Here is a 19,685-nt window from a genome sequence, read left to right on the forward strand (position 1 = left end):
CTGCACTAATTTTATAAAAATAATACTAATAAATAGTTAAAGTGAAAGAAGAACAAAATAAGAGAGATAATAATGTAGAAAAAAAAGTGTGACAAACTTTTATAAAACGAGTGCAGAAAAGAAGTGTGACAAACTTTCAGGGATGGGGTGAATAAATTTAAAATACAATAACGTCATTTAATAAAAAAAAATAATGTCGTTTTTTTGTCGTATCATATGATATTGTCATGTTAGTTTCGATTGTTGACAATTTTATGACAAAGGAGAAAAATTTTAAAGATTATGAGATTTATCAAAAGTTAATGAAAAATAATTTAAATGATAACTATTCCAAAAAGAAATTACAATGTACGATTTCATGATATTCATCATAATATGTCTATTTTAACAAAAGGAAAAAGAATAAATGGAGAAAATGCAGTTTCTTGATAGAGACAAAAGTAATGTAGAGTAACTTGACTAACTAAATGTGTACAAATTGTAATTAGTTGCACTTACATGAATCTGTGGGTATATATGAATTATGGTTTAATGTCTTAGCTGTAATTGGGTGCCCCAAATATGCAAGTGTAAACAGTGGCGGATCCAGGATCCGAAAATGGAGGGGGCGGAATATATAGTATTAGCTTGGTTTAGTGCGGACATGGCTATTTTTTTTGTTGTTCGGGGCGACGCCGGAGGCAAACGGAGGGGGCGGACATGGTAAATTTACATCCCGATAAGGGAAAAATAGTCGCACGGAGGGGGCGACCGCCCCCTCCTGCCCCCCAGATCCGCCACTGAGTGTAAATAAATCCATCATTTCAAACACAAAATGGTGTATATTTGGGGCTGTAAATCCATCATTTCAGACTCAAAAATGTTTTAAGTCATACATCAGTACCTAAGTATTCCAAAAAAAATTTCTTCAATTCATCTTTCTATCCCTTTTATTCATTTTAATTTGAGGCAAATTCGACCCCAAAATTATCCAAATTAAATTACGTATATATATTTGATCAAAGCTAGAGCATTTAATCAATTTTTTGTGATAAGCTTTTCCATTTCATTATAAAAGGGTATTTTAGTGTATCACATTAGTTTTCCTATGGTTGAAAAGTTTTAGTAGTTCTATTACTATACTAATATTAACGAAAACTAGCATTATTGCAGATTGAGTTGAGATTAGCATTTGTAAATTACGCCTTAATTTCTTTCTTTCTTGACTTCTTTATATTTCCGTACATATTTAGGTAGGCTTGATTTGAACTTTTTGAAGTTGGTGGACAAAGAATGAATTTATAAAATAAATTGATTTGTATTATATATATATTGTTTGTTTAAAAGCGAACAAGTCCACTAAGTTGCTAGTCGTAATTCTTTGGAAATTGCCATAAATATTTTATCTTTCGAGTTTGAATTATCTTTCTTAGTGGACGGTATCACTTCGTAAAAACAATAATCCAAATGCGTGATCCAATAATTCTATATTTTCTTAAGCTCTCAAAAAAAATTCCTCTTGTATCAGTTGATGTTATTTGACGGATCGAATAAAACTGAATCGTATGATTTATATAATCACAGTTAATTTCATATTAATTCAGTTTTCCGTAATTTCTAAACAATTTAATTTTAATAATGTGTTATTGTGACACAAGTGGGTGACATATTAGAGAGAGGAAAATCTTGACCCTATTTGAAATTTAAATATTTGAAATAAAAAGTCCTTGTTCTATTATATTTATTCTTAAAATTATTTCATGACAATTACTATATATTCTAGTAATAAATTAAAGATGGATACCCACAGTTTTTCCTATTAAAGCTGAGGAATTAAGATGGAAATTGTAGTTTCAACCTATTTAGAGTCTTAAAGTTTGACGTTTGACGTTTGACATTTGACCAAAATTAAATAAAATTCCTAAGTTCACTACTGCACTAGCAATGATATATATACTCCACATAATAAATTATTTTCATCGAGACCAAATGCACTACGACAAAATATGCTGTTTGATATCGATATGACTGGTCAACACAACTTGGGAACAAGTGTTAGGGAGTAGGAGTACTACTATTATTTAATGTTTTTAATAATATATTTTTGAGAAACATGTATGCTTATACTACAGTATAATAGTTGTAGGTCATGTGATGCACGTAAAAATAATAAATTAATCATATATATTGACTCAAATTAATCTTGGTACCACAATCTTATGTAAAAAAATGTGTGAAAAATGGCAAAAGTGTAGACTTTTTGTATTTTTCATTTGCACTTCATTGTCACTGATTATAAGAAATTACCATGTGAATTCTAAGAATACTCCACGAATTGCAATAATTGGTCACAAGTCGCGTAGTAGGTTTCACCAAAATACAACGACACAACTGAGATAAATCGAATTAATTTAAATAACTAAATAAATGTTATTAAACTTACTATAGGACTATATATATAATAGTAGTAACTAATGTTATGGAGTACTAATTATTCTATAACTATATATTAATTACATTTTGTAATTATATTACATATAATGGATTATTCTAAAATATTTAAGGCAAAAAAAATTTGGTCATACTAATAGTATAACCAAAAATGGTCCGATTGACTTTTTTCATAAAAAGTGGGATTTTAGTGGGTCAACTACTTAAAACATCTTTATCGATTTATAATCTGAAATTAAACTGACAAATATAGTGGGAATATGTGGTCATATCCATCAGATTGTCATATTCTATGATCAAAGTTTGGTCTTGGTTTTGCATTATGATATTATTAGTATATAGTTATGAGTCTTATAACCATATTGTTTGGAAAAATTAAATATTACTCCGTACTTAATTACTCCCCTCATCAGGCATGTGTACCATTTAGAATTATAGTGCTCCATGAGTTTTAATAGAATAAGATCCAATAAAAAGTTTGAGAGTGAATAAAGTGTGGATTAAGATTATTGGCCATAAAGATATTTGTTAAATAATGAGTACTATGAGTGTAAATATGAAAACTCGGACTATTGCATATATTTATTTTGAACACCAAATAAAATAGAGTGAACTACATAAAAAAATGGTATATGATCTTTCACTTTCGCACATAAATGGTACCTGATCTTTATTTTATATCGTTTTTTGTACCTATAAATCACATTTTTTGTACCTGATGCAATTTTCACCAAAAATACCCTCTAAACAAATTCATTTTTCCATTTGTGTCATAAAGGATATTTTGGGCATTAACAAAACTAGTACCAAAAGTGATATTATAATATCTTCTCTCATTCTCCTCACTCTTTATACTATTATTATTAATCAATATTAATATTATTATTTTGTTTTTATTGATTAATAATTTATTTATTTTTCATATCATTTAAATATACTTAATCATAATTATAGTTATAATTATATTTAATTATTATAATAATATTATTGTTATAATAGTAAAAAATAAATAATTATTATTATTTTATATTAAATTAATAACTAATCAATATAGTCTTAATCAAGTCTTAATCAAAATTTAAAATTGTGAATTGTATTTATAATGATAAAGAGTTTGAATATTTTTAGTTAGGTGTTTCAACCCTAAAATAAGTATAAATAATTTAATTAAAAATATTCAATTGATTTAATTACTTTAAATAATTAATTTAATTAGGTGTTTTGTTATTGATTTATATTATGAATGTAATTATATGTATAAAATACTAAAAGGAAAGAAGAAAAAGAAGTCAAAAGAAAAAAAGAGGAAACATAAACTAAGGAGAAAAAAGAAAGAAGAAAGGAAGATAAAATACTAAAAAGAAAGAAGAATAAACTAAAGAAGAAAAAAGGAAATAAGAAAGGAAGAAAAAAATCACATATTTGGTTCTATTTAAATGAAATTTTCAAAAATATTCTCCATAACAAAAAAACACATGTTTGGTACCTAGGGTTATTTTTGTTATAGTGTACCAAAAATGATATAAAATAAATATCATGTATCATTTATGTGCGAAACTGAAAGATCAGGTATATTTATGTAGTTCACTCGATAAAATAATTGTTGCACGTTCCGAAATTGACATGTCAACTCTCATTATGTATTGATTTCACAAGCATTATCGAATACTGATGACTATTAGCACGTGATAAGCATGAGTAATTGCATAATTAACACATGTGAACATTTAATTACATATAAATATATATACGATTAATCACGTCGGCAAGAAACAATATTTCCAGAAAGTTCTTGGTCAAACCCAACCATGTCAAAATACAACCAATATATTTCCAGGTTGGGAACTCAATTAATTAATAAAATATATTGCGTTCACACACAAACAAATCTATTTTTTTGTTGTTTATGAATTACAAGTATTAATTACTATAAGTATATATTTGACTAATCACAACCACATGTATTAACCAAAACTTGAATGGATAAGGAAAAGTAGAAAAAGATAATGTCATGAATATATTGAAAGTAACTAACGGGGTCGCAGCGCAGTTGGCTGCGCGGAGCTGTGGTAACCTTGAGGTCACGGATTCAAACCCCGCCACTCCTGGGATACTTTCGGCCTTAATCCGCAAGCCCGATCGAAAAGGATTACTCGGATTCTACCAAAAGGCGGATTCGGTATCCATGTGGTTAAACAAGATATATATATATATATATATATATATATATATATATATATATATATATATATATATATATATATATATATATATATATATATATATATATATATTGAAAGTAGGCAATCAAATCACTTTGCATTTTTCCCAAGACTAGACTATTCGAGAAGTCGGATTCTAATATATCTATGTCACATACTTCATAGTTTCTAGATTGATTTCCCACTATCATGTGGAGTATAACTTATAGATGATCCTTTTATGTTTTTATGAGTTTTGATTGTTTTTATAATTAGAAATTTAGAACATACGAAATACTAGTATGTTCATTATTTAAAATAGTGAAGGCTTCAATGATGAATGTAAATTAATCAAACAACTTTGCTTAATGGGAGAATCAATTATGACTTTCTATATTTCTATAAAAATGCGAAATTATGATAGTATTTGATATGATATTTGAAAATATTGGATTAAAAATTTACATTCAAATACTTATTGGGTATTTGATCTACTAAAGGAAAGGCCCAAAGTATAGCCATAATAAAGCCCAATAATAAATTTTATTTGTGACCTAAGCGTTTAGCTCATCGGGCTTATTGATTTCGTATTGAACTTTTGTAAAATAGTTAAATCCAAACTGAATAAACAAATCGAAAAGTTTGAATATAAATCCAAAACCGAAAAAACAAATTTGGCTCTTTTTTCGATTAAAAAAACAAATCTGAACCAAACCAAAAAATCATATTTCAAATAAATAAAATTTGATCTCATCATCACTATGATATATAGTAGTACATCATAAGTCACACCCTTATTAAAATGATATATGCATCGATAGAAGTCAGCAATATATAAAATTATTAAACAATTATCTTGGTCTATATTATAATAATGTTCCAATAGTGAGGATTTCAGAGGTGTTCCAATTATCTTGGTCTATATTATTAAACAATTATCTTGATCTATATTATTAAACAATTATCTGAGTCTATATTATAAAATTATCTTGTTTTATTACAACTATCAAATCATGTCTGAAACTGAGGATTTCAGAGGTGTTTCTTGGATTGTGATTTATGGCATTCAAGTGTGATATGTGTTCATGACTTGTAATCATCATCTCTTTTTGGAGTATGGATTTGGATGTATTTTAGGCTATAGTTGTTCTCTCATTGTAACCTTCAGTGGGAAATTATAGTAAATTTTCTGGCTTGGTAACGCTCTGAGACGTAGATATACATAGTATTGAACTGGGTAAACAATTTATGTGTTTGTTTTGTTTATGTTTGTGATTGCTTGTGTGTTTATTTCCTAACATCTCTATATTATATACTTTTCTATTATTTCAAAATGTGTGTTATGCAAAATTAAAATGTGTTTCATCTTAAATAAAAGTGGAGAAGATTAACAATTGTGTAAGAGGTGATGTAACATTGAGACATTCATTATGTAATACTAGAAACTACTACTATCATTTGTTAGGTTTAAAGGTTTGATTTTTGGCAATTTTGATGTTCTCTTTGTAGAAAAGGTATCCCATTTCTTGAAGGTGTGGCCAAGCAGGGAGAGGTTGAGGCTCTTCAGGGCTGATTTGCAGGAGGATGGCAGTTTTGATGAGGCGATACGAGGCTGTGATGGCGTGTTTCATGTCTCAGCCTCGATGGAGTTTGGGGTGTCGTCTGCTACAAAAGATCTCGGTAATGTCTATCTGCCCCGTCCCGCCCTGTTTGGAGGCGTTTACTTTCGATTGACAATACATAGATTGAGTATGTGATGTATTACTTGTTCAATCAAGCTTAGAATTGTTCAATGGGGTGTGGACGCCCTTGTAGCTAGTCTCTACGTTGCTCGTACTTTTTAGACATACTTCATGACGCGTACACAACGCTGCATTGTTTCGTTCTTACAGATAACCATGTCAAGACACAGATCACAGATCCAGCTATTGGAGGGGCTCTCAATGTACTAAAATCTTGCTTAAAACCCTCTGCTACCGTTAAGATTCTAACTAGGCTTTGAGATTCTCATGAAAACTTTACAATAGCATATCTAAGAGTTACTATATTGAGTTTCTCAACTTGTTCTTGTTATCGATAATATGTCGACACGATTCTAAGGGTGCGTTCTCTTTCGTAGCGAATTTATCATAAGAAAATATGGAAAATTTTATGACATTTTAGTTTTTCCTATCACCTTTACTATCTCATGTTCTATGTTGTGGAAAAATTACAAAAGTGGGGAATACGAGAAACGAAATGGAAAAGAGTACAATAAATGAAATTATTTAATTTTGTACTAGTATAATACTACGTTGTTTCGCTACCTACAACGTGGGGGTCTTTTAGTTAACGTCCAACGGTACTTCCACATAAATAAATCACCATGTCATACATGTGTCAGAATCTTTTCATTGGTTGATGAATCGGAATAAGTCAATAAACCAATAGTTCAATAATTATATGCAAATTATAAAGTTTGCAAAATCAGAATTTAATGAAATTTTTGGAATATATAGACAAATATCCCATACAAAAATAATTATTATATTAAAAGCAGTTGTTCATGTAAAAACAAATTCTGTTTAAAAATGTATAAATAAAAAATTTAGACCGGTGGTTCGATTTGCCTGAATTGACCGAACAACGCATCGGCTCACGGAATCGACGGGTCTGGTCGATATATGTGTGTGAGAGAGAAAGGGTAAATAGGGTGAGAGTTCAAAAAGGGTGAGTGAGACAAAAACAACATTGCATATAGATAAGGGCCACGTGGCAATACTTGGTTCTTTTCTAGATTTTTGGTTCTATATTTCGAACTCGACCACCCAACTAATTCTACAAGGACCACATGCCTTTGCAATAACTATTTCATTTCCCTTTCCCCAATGCATTTGTTGGTCTATAGTCACTACAAACACATGACAAAAAATTAATTCTCATCGTTTTCAAGAGACACCTATTTAATTATTAATCACATGGACTAACATCCAAAATTATATACGTCTCAAACTCTCAAGTAACGAGAGGGACAATGACTTGACTAGGCCAAGTTGGTTGGTGTACATGTATAAAAGCTACATTAACTTTATGGATTTTTAGTACCTATGTTCATCCAATTTGTCTTCCTATTGTAAATGGTGTGTAATTTTCTTGGTAGGAAGAACTAGATTGGTGCTCACCTAGCTACTGGACTTAGGCAATTCAATTCGGATTTACTTCAGAGGTTGTTTTATACTTCTGCCGTCCGCAAATAGAAGTCTCATTTTTTTATACGCAAATAGAAGTGCTTGTTAGGTTATTCAGTATATGCAAAATTGGAATTTCATAAAAGTTCGTCAATTTCGAGGCAATTATTGAAAAAAAAACACCAAAGGTAAGGGTGTCCACTATAAGGTGGACACGCCCAATAGCCCCGCCCCAGTTTTTGTCTATAGCCCCAGTTTTGTTGTCCATAGCCCCAAAATTCTATTTCCGCCACTATAGTGGACACCTCCAATAGCCCCAAAATTTTATAAATAAAATAATCGCATTATAAATAAATAGAAAACTAGGTAATTATTAGGGCCGAATATTCGTTGTATTTCAAACCGGTAAAATGTTACAACGAATATGTAAAATAAAATACAACTAAAAATTCCGCCACCGCCTACTCGGTGTCAGAGTCGGCTTCCTCGTCGTCGTCTTCTTCTCCTTCTCCTCCTTCTCCTCCTTCTCTCTCGCTGCTGCCGGCCGCGGTTTCCCCAGGAGCATTATCAACAGACCCCAGTCGACTCTCAATCCGAGTGATGAGCCGCTTGTAGACGTTCCTGAGGTACGGGTCAGTTTCCCCTGCGTATTTGCTGCATACGTCTTGCAGTTGTTGCATCAACTGCACGTCTATGGTATTGGCCAATACCTCGTGGGGTTGCACCGTGGGCAGTGGGATTGGGGCAGACTGGGGGAAGCGCGATCCGGACGCGGCCGCCGATATGTGGGAGGCACTTCTACCCCCTCTGGCGCTGCGGATAGAGGCTTGTTGTCCCGGGGGCCGTCGTCGCCTTATGTGAGTCGCGGCTGGCTCTTCTACTTGCTCGTCGGACTGCTCGAACTCGTGCGAGCCGCTCCCACTGCTGTATTGCCCGGCAAGGTTGTGCCTTGTGCGCTTCGGGCCAGGAGCTGTGCCCACCTCTTGCGCGACGATCGACCTGAATTTCGGACAATCCGCGAGGACAAGATACTCCTCCCACAAGGTGAACTTCGGCTGGCCCGTCTTGCGGTATTGGCCCTCCGACAGGGTCTTCACATCAGCTGCGCTTCGGCCACTCTCGGCGTGGCGAAGGTTGTTCTCGTAGATGGACGCGAACAGCTTGGTAGCCCGCAGAATCCTACCGACCTTTTTTCGGATCTGTTCTGGGTCGCGCTTCTCAGCGCCGTCGGGCTTGAATTCCTCGTATGCCCCACTGACGCGCCTCCAAAAGCTCCCCGAATCCTGATCGGTGCCCACCACGGGGTCCGAAGTGATAGAATCCCACGCCTTCGCCACGGCAATGCTCTCGGCTTTGGTGTATGGCTTGCCGCGGCTGGACCCCTCGCCACGGCTAACGCCGGCGTCACTGCCCGAGCTACTCGCAATGCCGGCCCAGCTGCCCGAGCGTCCACGACTGCCGCCGGTGCCACGACTGCCGCCTCCGCCCCTAAGGCCTCCGCCCCTACCGCCACCAGGGCCCCGACTGCCGCTACCTCCTCGGGTCGGAACGGGCGTTTCCACCCGCGCGGCCGGCGTGTCTGGGATGCCGCCAGAACTGAGCAGACCCATCATAGTATCAAATGCGTCTTGATCTGCTTCGGTGATCGGAGATTGGCTGGCTTGGAAAGGGGAACCCGGCCGCGGCTGGTGAAGCGCGTCTAGGTTGGGTCTGTAATCCCCAAATGCGGAACGACTCAGATTCCGCTGTAAAGGAGGCGGCGTTGGAGAAGACCTCCACGGCTGAGATGGAGGAATGGGTGGACTCGATGCCCACGGTGGGGGAGATTGATTCCAATTCCAATACTGGGACGGAGTCCCGCCATATCCGGCAAAACCCGACGGCTGTGATGGATTGGTGTCATATCCCGATTCCTCAGAGTCGGGTGAGTCGTCGTTTCCTCGATTCATTTTTTTAGAGAGTAGTTGTGTGGATAGTGAGTGGATGGATTTTGTGAAAATGGTGAAAAATAAGTAGAGGGGGTGTGGTATTTATAGAGGGGATGGTGGAAAAACGTCAAATTTCTCGTTGCCGGCGAAATCGCCGCGGCGGTTCAATCCACTATAGCCGCCGCGCCTATAGGCGCGGCTATACACCCCTCGGCGCGACATCGCCCCGCACACGGCGATCGCGCGTCCGCCGCTTCTCCCACCCCTCGCCGCGTCCAGCCCGCGGCTATCGACCTTCTCCACTATAATCCGCCGCCCCACCGCCGCCGCCGCGCGGCTACCGCCGCACCTAACCATAGTGGACGCTCTAACAATCCCACCTAGTTAGAAAGGCTTTTCAATGCAAGTGAATCCAATAATCATAACACAAGCTGCTGTTCATCACAACTATAAGCAGAATGCTATACACACATCATCAAACAATCCAACAAACCTCAAAACCAAAATCTTTCCTTACAACAATGTCAATTATGATGTTTTGGGATTGCTCAGGTCTTGCAAATAACCACAAAACAAGGCAGAAGAGCCTTGTGATTGAGCAAGTAAAGCTCCTCAATGTTGGAGTAGAGACCAACTTTCCCAGCCAGCGAGTCGAACCCCGTCTGCCCGGCTATGTCCCCGATGTTCTCCAGAGGGCGGTGCACCCTCCCCGCGATCACCCTGCACACGATCAACGCCTTCCTAACACCTGGATCCTCGTTCGGGATCTCAATGGACTCGAACGCCCTCCCACTCGTGGAGGTCGTGAACACTCCCACCCCGCCCTTGAGCTCCCTCTTGGTCGAGAACCCCTCCCGGATGATGCGACACACGCTGCACTTCTCGGAGATGCAGAGGCTCGACGAGCCGCTCAGGCCGAGGGAGCAAGTTAGTGTGGTGCCGTGGAACCTCAGGAGCTCGTTCCCGTCGGCTAGGCAGCGAGGGTGCTTCTTCGGGAGCTTGCTCGCCTTCGCCTTGACGCTCTCCCGGTAGTCCTCGAATCGAGCTAGGGTTTTCTGCATATTGTGGACTTTCAAAACCCTGTCGATTCTTACGCAGTGGCTCTCTGTTTTTAGCCAGCTTGATCTGCAGATTATCTCTACTATCTTCCTTGATGAATCTCCCTCAATTAGCTCTGTCACTGTACAAACACCATAGGTTTCAGGTTATTGGAAAAAAAATCTAGGGTTCTTACTTTTAACGCAGACCTCTGCCTATTCTTCAAAATTGAGAGCTAATTGAACAAAAGTTTAACCGCAATCGTTAACATTCTCTGCGTTTTCTTTAAATTGAGGGCTAATTGAACAAAATTGTAACCAAAATTTGGAACATTCTCTGCCTTTTCATAAAAATTGAGGGCTAAATCTTCAGTTCTCCAGCAAAAAGCAGAAACACTTTTTGGGAGAGAATGAAGAAAAAGAAAGCAGAAAAGAATTTAATAAAACACAGATTCGAAGGAGGAAAAAGGAATTACCAGCATGGTTGGAAAGGTGATGCGACTCAAGAGCTTCCCACTTTGAAAAATGCTCTCCACATTTGTGACATGTCACGCCATTTCCGCCGTTGCCGCCGTCTTTCTCAAAAGAGGGGCGTTTCTGCGGCGGAAGCCCTTCCCTCTCCGCCGCCTTCCTCGGCGGCGTTGCGGAGTTCCTAAACGAAGGGTTGAAGTAATGCATCGTGGGGTGGCCTCCGGGGCCAGGCGTCCCGGGCCTCAGCGTCCCAACATACGTCGATCCACCGCCATTTTCTCCGGCGGCGGCGCCTCCACCGCCGCCGCCGAAGCCGGTGATCTTCAGCTCGCACCTCGTGTTGCTCAGAATGACCTCGTGAGCTATCGGGTTGAGAAACTCGCTGCTCCCGATGGATCTAGGGCTGCAGCTGGGAGGGCGGTCGAGGTGCCTCTTGCTGCCGTGAATCACATCCTTCAAATTCGCAATCGACCTCGAGCAGCCCGATCTGCCGGATTTCCTCGTCAGGATTGAGCTCAGCTGCTTCTTCGTCTTCGGATTGTGGACATCCGACGGCTCCGATTTGCAGTGGAGCGACTTTTTCAGCGAGAACCAGACCGTCGCCGGCGTATCCTTCTTCTTCTTCTTCTCCCCCATTCCGAAGACTAATTCAATTCAATTCATCGCCATTGCTGCGTACTAGTACAAAACAAAGCGCAATTCACACAAAATCACACGAAATTGAGCTGACCTAGAATTGAATTTGGGGGAAAATAGAGGAGAGAAATGAGAATCTTTGTAGATGATGACAGATGAATAAAAAGGGTTGGGCGCGGCGCAGTTAATAACTGGATTGCAGAAAGAAGAGGTGCAGATACTACCTATGGTGGTGGGGGAGGGGGGGTCAGTGATGCAGGGTGGTGGTTGAAGTAGACTGTGGATTGTCTTTAATGCAGCTCACCTCAAATTTGAATTCAATGGCTGAGTGTAATGAATCCACTCTTGCTTTTGAAGAAGCAGTTACCAGTTTTGGATTTGCATGGTGGGAGCATCTTTGTCGTCGTCTGGCCGGTCCGGTTCTCGTTTTCAAAAATTTCTAACCGTCGCGGTCAATATTAGTTACCGGCGGTTTATATGTTGAGCTATATGGGGTGTTTTATCTAGGTTGGTTTTGTCGGAGCGTTCTTGACTTTCGATGTTTAGTGGGAAAATATATATCTAGTTTGTGTTTGATTTTACGAATAAGTTGGTTTATGTCGTGCTTTAACATGTTGTGGCGGTGGAATACTGAGTTATCTCGATTTAATGTTTAGTTGATAACACAAAAGTTGATGTGTTATCTACCCGAATTGGCATGTAAATACTTGGAATTTGGCAAGCCAACTTAGATGTTGTACAGATATGTAAACAAGTTTCGTTGTAGAAACTAGTCATCTGCAGCGCATCTCTTAGCCGTCTCTTATCTCGTCCCAGAGAGACGAGACGGATAAGAGACGGTGTTGCAGCCTTCCGTCTCCATCTCGTCTCAGAGAGACGCCCGTCCTGGAGGAACAGCTTGCGAGACGTCTCGCAACACGCGTTGGCGACGTGGCGAGCTTCGGTTCGTCCGTGACGCCCACTCGCCAACCGCGAGTGGGCGTCGTTTTTATCCTAAAAAATGTTTTTTTTAATTTTTTTAAAAAAATTCATGAAAAATTAAAAAATTTTAAAAAAAAAATCCCAAAAAATATACTAGTCGTTTATAGGAGTTTTTGCAAATTTTTATTTTTTTTTTATTTTTTAAGCCTCCAATCACTTCTATAAATATCAAATCATTCCCACAAATTAATCCACCATAAAAAATATGTTTTTTTATTTAAATTATGTAATTTTAATTTTTTTAGGATTTTATTAATGAGGTTTTTAATTTTTTTAGAATTTTAAGTTGTAATTTTATTTTATTTAATGAAGTGTGTTTTTATTAATTGAATTTGTTGGAATTAAAAATAAAAAATGAAATTGAATGAATAGTTAAGGTATCAGATAGTTAAGGGATGGATAAGAGATGGAGGGATGCAGGTGCTGTCTCTTAGTAAGAGACGGAAAAAAAGTACATTGGGGCCCATGAATAGTTAAGAGACGGATAAGAGACAGCGTTGCGGATGGCCTAATATAACAATAAATAGGTATGAGGCCACCCGCAACGCGTCACGCGGGTGGCCCGTATTCCGTCACTAAGGGACGAGATGGCGGCGTGACGCGTTGCAGCGCCCAGTCTCGTCCCCAGCCCGCTCTGCGTTTCTTCCCGCCGTGACGAATGGCGAGACGTCTCGCCACGCGCCGAGGCGACGTGGCGCGCTCCGGCACCATGCGTGATGCCCACTCGCCGGCCCGCGAGTGGGCATCGTCACGCTGATGCAATAAATCATTTTTAAAAAAAATTCAAATTAAAAAAAATTAATAATAAAAATAAAAAATGAAAAACGGTAATATTACCGTTATATTACCGTTTTTTCCCTTTTTTCCTTTTTTATTTTTTTACTCTGTAAATACTCCTAATTCATCCTCATTTCACACACAAATACACATCTATTCTTCTCAAATCATCTACATTTCAACTCCAATTTTCATCTAACCTCTCATCACAAAAATTCCGGCGATGAAAACTCGGGCGGTGGCGGCTCCGGCGGGTTCGACATCAACGCGTTCGGCGACTGGTGGGCTGATGCGAAGCATTTTTCCTATACTTTTCCCCCGTAGACTAAACATTTCTATGTTAATTATAACTCACCAAGTCGTGCTTTGAGTGTAGTTTCGGGTGTTAGAAGCTGGAAGTTCGTCGGAAATGCATAGCTGAGATTCCAGAGAGTTCGCCCGGTCGGGCGATTCTGAGCTTCTAAAACGCCCGGTCGGGCGTTACGCATGAGGATTCCAGAAAGTTCGCCCGGTCGGGCGATTATTGACGACACAAAACGCCCGGTCGGGCGTTTCCCCACGATACCTCCAGAAGCCTTTCGCCCGGTCGGGCGATTATCCAATTTCGCCCGGTCGGGCGTTTGGTGGTTCAACTGTATTTCAGCAGTTTTCTCGGCAGTTTTGCGGGGGAAATAAAAAGAGAAAGGACGGATTTTACAAAAAAGAAAAAAGGGGGGGAAGACAGAAGGGAGAAGAAGGAAGAAGAGAAGAGAAGGAGGAAAATCTACCCGACACTCCGACGATCCGACTCCGCCATCCAATTCTACTCCGAAAGAGCATGCCTTCTACGGTTTTAATCATTGAATTTATCATGTATCAAGGCTAGGCTCATTTGTTGCTCCAAGTTGTGAATTAGACTCGTTAGAATGCTTCTACACTTTTGAACTCACGTTTGATATCATTGATTGTGTTTAATGCGTAATTCTATTACTTTAGAGGCATCTGTTGTGATAGATATCTAATCCTTGTTTATTGTCTCTTTAACATAGACATGGATGGATTAATCAATTGTTATGCTATCAAATTAAAATTGTTCAGAGGATAATTTGATAGTGGATTAGGTAAGCTCGTATAGTAGTTGATGTTAGATTCCCGCGCTTCCGCAGGAGTTGAATGCCTTCGAAAATTAATTCATGGAACAAGTGTTCAGCTGACTGTGAATTATACGTCGCAAACATGTTCAGTGCAAGCGATTAGGTTGATAAGTTAATCCCAAATTTGTGTGTGATAAATGTGTAGAATGATTCGAGTCTAAGGAGCAACTTGGAGTGACCTGTTTTTCTCGTGTTTAAAATCCTTGCGTAGTTAGTTTGTTAACTTAGTGTCATTAATCATCAAAACCAAAAATCGAACCTTTTTATGCTTTGTTTAGTGTTAAGTTTTAATAATCATTCCCTTCCCTGTGGATCGACACCTAAAATACTACACACGAAGCTGTATTCTTGCAGTTAGTGATAATATTTGGGTAATTAAATTGAACTTGCGTGCGAAATTGATCTGTTTTACAAACCAGTATTATCCACATCATGGGCATGTACAATGTCCATGGTGGTGGATCCAGTTCGTCGACGCCGGGCACCCAGGGTTCGTCGACGCCGGGGGGGTACCAACCACCCCATTTTGATGTGGATGCATACGCTCGTCCCTCCGCCCCGAGGTATTCGCAGGGATTATCCCAGATTCGGGAGGATTATTCCGTTGAACCCACTCCGGAAGCAGGCTGAGGCGGGGGAAGCTCCAGAGCGGAGGCGTAGGCGGACGAGGAGGAGGAGGATCTAGGTCGGCATCCGTACAGCCCCAAAGAAACGCTGGCGGTGTACAATGTCTGGATCAACGTCTCATACGATCCCATCGTCGGGAATCAACAACCACAAAAGTGCTTTTGGGAAAAGGTCAGCGAGGCCTACCACGAGATTAAGCCGAATGGGTCCCGCCGCCGCACATATAAGATGCTCAGCGCTCACTTTGACCGCGTCGACAGAGAGGTCAAAAAATTATGTGCCATCTACAAGAGTGAAGCGGCTCATTACCAAAGCGGAGCCACGGGAGCCGACATTCTGAGGTTGGCTTTGTGAGTCTACTACGATGACACCGCCAAACAATTCAAATATGTCGATGTTTGGGAGGTCGTCAAAGACGAGGAACGGTGGGTCGGCGGTGTCCGGTCCACCTCGAGCTCGACCTCAAAGAGCACGAAACACACGACAGGTGGCCAATACTCATCTAGTGAGGGCGGTTCGGGCAGCGCCGTACAAGAGTTTGCCTCGCTAGAGGTTGAGGGCACGGCAGACGATGTCGGGGGTTCCTCCCGTGGGCGTCGTCGGTTGCAAGGGAGAAATGCGGCGAAGGCGGCTAGAGGGAGGAGGGGTCGAGCCGAATCAAGCCAGGCGGGCTCGGGCTCGGGGGCACCCTCGAACTCCCTAATGTCCATGTACATGACCGCCACAATGGCGAACACTTCCCGCATGACGCCTCCCCAATACCAAGCCTACATTGCCGGAATTGAGTTTATGGCAAGACAACTTGGTATTCCGCCTCCAGGTGGCTTCAGTGCACCTCCACCGCCTTCGGGGGATGATTCGTCGGCGGAGTAGTTTTTTTTATTTTCTATAAAATGGTATTTTAAATTATGTAATTTTTATTTTTTTTAGGATTTTAATTATGTCTTTTTTTTTTTTGAATTCTAAGTTGTATTTTTATTTTATGTTGTAGTTTCATTTTATTTTTAATGAAGTGCGTTTTTATTAATTGAATTTGTTAGAAATAAAAATAAAAAATGAAATTGAATGAATAGTAATTTAAGGGACTGTTAAGGGACGGATAAAGGATGAAGGGTTGCAGGTTCCGTCCCTTAGTTAAGAAATGGAGTAAAAAAGCACAGTGAGCCCATGAATGGTAATTTAAGAAACGGATAAGTGACAACGTTGCGGATGGTCTGAGACGGTATGCTAAAATTACGCTATATCGATATAGAAAAGGTTCTACTATCGAAAAAACGATATGATATATCTCACCGTATATTATGTTTCATACTTTCATACAATACTACTATAAATTTGGTATGCTAATTTTTTGTATGTTGAATAATTCACTACAATATCATTTTTAATTACTCCTAATATCGATCGAATAGCATGCTAGGAGGGGGCAGATGCCCGCACTCACCACTCACCCGTCATCATTCTACATTTGCATATAAATTTTCCTCACTGATTTGCCCTTTTTCAAATTTGAAAAATATATATACTTATATTTTTGTTTCTTTCAAATAGTACTCCATGATTTGCCCGTGAGGATCGGCGTCGGAACCGGCGTCAGCGCGGGAATCGGCATGGCGACGCCGATTTTGACGCCGATTTCGCCCACGCCGGTTCCAATGGTTCGGCGTCAAACCGGCGTGGGCGAAAAATCGGCGTGGCGGTGGTGACGCCGGTTATTGTGGATGCTCTAACATCAGAGACTCCGATAAATTAAGTTCATATATATATTAATTGTAATAAATAAGCTAAAATTGGAATTTAAGCAATACTTAATTCAAACTCTAATGATTAAATTAATCATATTCAAACTTATTATATCTATGACATATCATTGAAGACACTATGTGATGCATTGCTTCATCAAGTGGTCCATATATACGAGAATATGGTAGTACTACAGATAGAATAGCTCATGAGTTATTTTCTTTTATCTAATTTGAGTCTATTAATTTTACCTCAAAATTTCCTAGTATGGCATTGCCAATTGTAATCACCGTCTTAGAAAATATGTCACTTAAAAGAAAATGTCATATTTTTATATTTAATTATTTCACAGAAAATATCACATTTTTATTTTTTAAACAAGTAAAGAATTATTAAAAATATATCACTTAGAGAATATATCTATTTTTATTTATTTTACACAAAATATTACATTTTCAGTTTTGAAATTAAGTACAGAATTATTAATGCAACCAACCAAATTTTCACACTCCATTGATACATATATTCAACTAAGGTGTGTATATCTCTATTTAATGAATAAAGAATAAAATTTTAATGGTGTGTCTAGTCAATTTGCAGAAATAGTAGCTATCCTTTTTTTGTCATTTTCTACTGTGGTGATTGACTAGATATACTGTGTCACAATGTAAACACTATCTCCACTGAATCTATAAAAAATTAAATTGAAAAAAAATACTCCATCAAATATATCAATTTGAGATTTTAAAAAAAATAACATAATGAAAATACTATTTAGTCGATCCAAATTAGAGCATAAATTGTCGAGCTTCGGTGGAAAAGAATAATAGAATACCAAACTCCAAAAACAAATCGAAATGTGTGAAAAGGAAGAACTAATAATAACATTTGATTTGAACACCGATTTCCATGTAACTTTTTCAACTTTGGGGTAAAAGAAAGAGTAAAAGTGGCAATGAAATTAATGGAGATAATAATATACTAAATTTACTGGTCCCACGCTCATCGATTAAAGTTGGGATATTACATTAAATATTTTTTTTTCTTGGGTTTCTTGCATTAAATTTATAAGAAGTACTACAAAAGATGGGCAAATACGTGAGTCATAAATGTAAGAACATTGCATGAATAGTTATTGCTGATAAAAAGATGATAAAAATGAGGTGAATTTTATGATTTTCGCATCTCAATAAAAAAGTGATATCTTTCATGTCCACATTAATCATTAACACGGAAAATATCGGTTATAAGAATAACTTATTGGGAAATGCTACGTGGCCACACTATGGTTGGCCATAATAGGATATTTTGGTCAATATACATAATAAATAATTAATAAATTAATAAGTTTATTTATTATTTATGTGTCTTTACAAAATAACTCTTTACTAATAAAATTAATGGAGTATTAAATTCTTCAATGGAGTTTGAGTAATGGGAAATGGTGTGTGGGGAATGGGTCCGAGTGGGGATTTGACGGCATAAGTTTAACCATTATTTAGCCTAATTTATTTATTTTTAGGCACTTCACAGTACCGTTTAAAATTGAAATAATTTATAAATTATGTTATAATATTTGGATAAATTAGAATATGGTAATTAACCTTCAATAATTAAGTAAAGGCAAATAAAGAGGTGGACCATTGTGGTTTTGGGTTCAGCTAGCCAAAATTACACTTGAAACTCCTGCGTCTGCATGTTAGCAAGGGTAAAGTGTGGATAATATATTCTACTCACTAATTAATTGCTCTTATTTATTACTCCTTCAATTATATACCAACTAATTCAATAATGGTCCTAGCTTATTCTATGATTCCAGATATAATCTCACAATATTAAATGAAATAAAGGTATAGGAGCTTAATATTAATTATAAACCTAAAAGCATGTTTATAATAATTTTCTGGTATAAGTCAAAAATGGAGAATTGAGTTTAAAGTCTGAATTATCATATTGTTAGTTAGATACAAATGCATTTTATATGAAAATACAAAAACAATATTAAGATGGAGTATTGTATATTTAAGGGTAAATTAGTCTTTAAAATATTGATACTTTTTAGATGCACTAACTTCATTGATTTAGCATTAATTGTACAATATTTTATTATTTTTTTAGTTTTATGGCTGGCCATAAGGCCATATTATGGCCGTTTAGCATCACCCTAACTTATTTGCTTCCTCTTCAATAAAAATGCAAACTGATTATTCTTCAAATCAAAACTAACCATAATCACCAAAGTGTTGGAAAAAATATCTTGTTATTCACATCTTGAAATGTTTAAATCATCGTATAAGAATGTATGAATTTTTTTTAGACCCCAACAATTATAGTATGTTTGACTATCATTAAATGTTTCATTTTGTCATTTTAAATGGTATATTATTATATGTTTCATCAACTTTTTCTTAAAATACATTTCGATTCTAAATGGGACAGTTAATAATGGCGAACACAAAGGATTAGTAAGTTAGTGTTGGGCTGAAGGCATAGTTTGCGTTAGGCCCAAAATTGGGAGTTCATTTTATTAGGAGTGTTTCTGTTTGGGCCTTAA

The 19,685-nt window shown here is 37.7% G+C and overlaps 1 protein-coding gene across 2 annotated transcripts; it reads right to left on the minus strand.

Moving 5' to 3' along the window:
- Positions 1 to 10,120: 10,120 nt before the first annotated feature.
- Positions 10,121 to 12,439, minus strand: LOC121775315. Of its 2 annotated transcripts, XM_042172391.1 has the most exons (3): positions 12,175 to 12,439; positions 11,240 to 11,912; positions 10,121 to 10,906 (listed from the first exon to the last, which is right to left on the minus strand). In XM_042172391.1, the coding sequence occupies exons 2-3, from the start codon at positions 11,868 to 11,870 to the stop codon at positions 10,275 to 10,277; spliced, it is 1,263 nt and encodes a 420-aa protein (XP_042028325.1). In that variant the 5' UTR covers positions 11,871 to 11,912; positions 12,175 to 12,439; the 3' UTR covers positions 10,121 to 10,274. The 2 variants fall into 2 exon arrangements, with proteins under 2 accessions (XP_042028325.1, XP_042028324.1); XM_042172390.1 differs by lacking the exon at positions 12,175 to 12,439 and having other exon boundaries at positions 11,240 to 12,168.
- Between the last annotated feature and the right edge of the window lie 7,246 nt (positions 12,440 to 19,685).

This window comes from Salvia splendens, chromosome 17, assembly GCF_004379255.2.
Source record: "Salvia splendens isolate huo1 chromosome 17, SspV2, whole genome shotgun sequence".
NCBI classification, from domain to species: domain Eukaryota; kingdom Viridiplantae; phylum Streptophyta; class Magnoliopsida; order Lamiales; family Lamiaceae; genus Salvia; species Salvia splendens.

What these genes read in the sequence shown, in the direction of transcription:
- LOC121775315 (XM_042172391.1), bottom strand. Translation starts at nt 11,870, where the DNA reads ATGGGGGAGAAGAAGAAGAAGAAGGATACGCCGGCGACGGTCTGGTTC. An exon ending in TCACCTTTCCAACCATGCTG is followed by an intron (nt 10,907 to 11,239) that starts GTAATTCCTTTT and finishes GTGTTTGTACAG; the next exon opens with TGACAGAGCTAATTGAGGGA.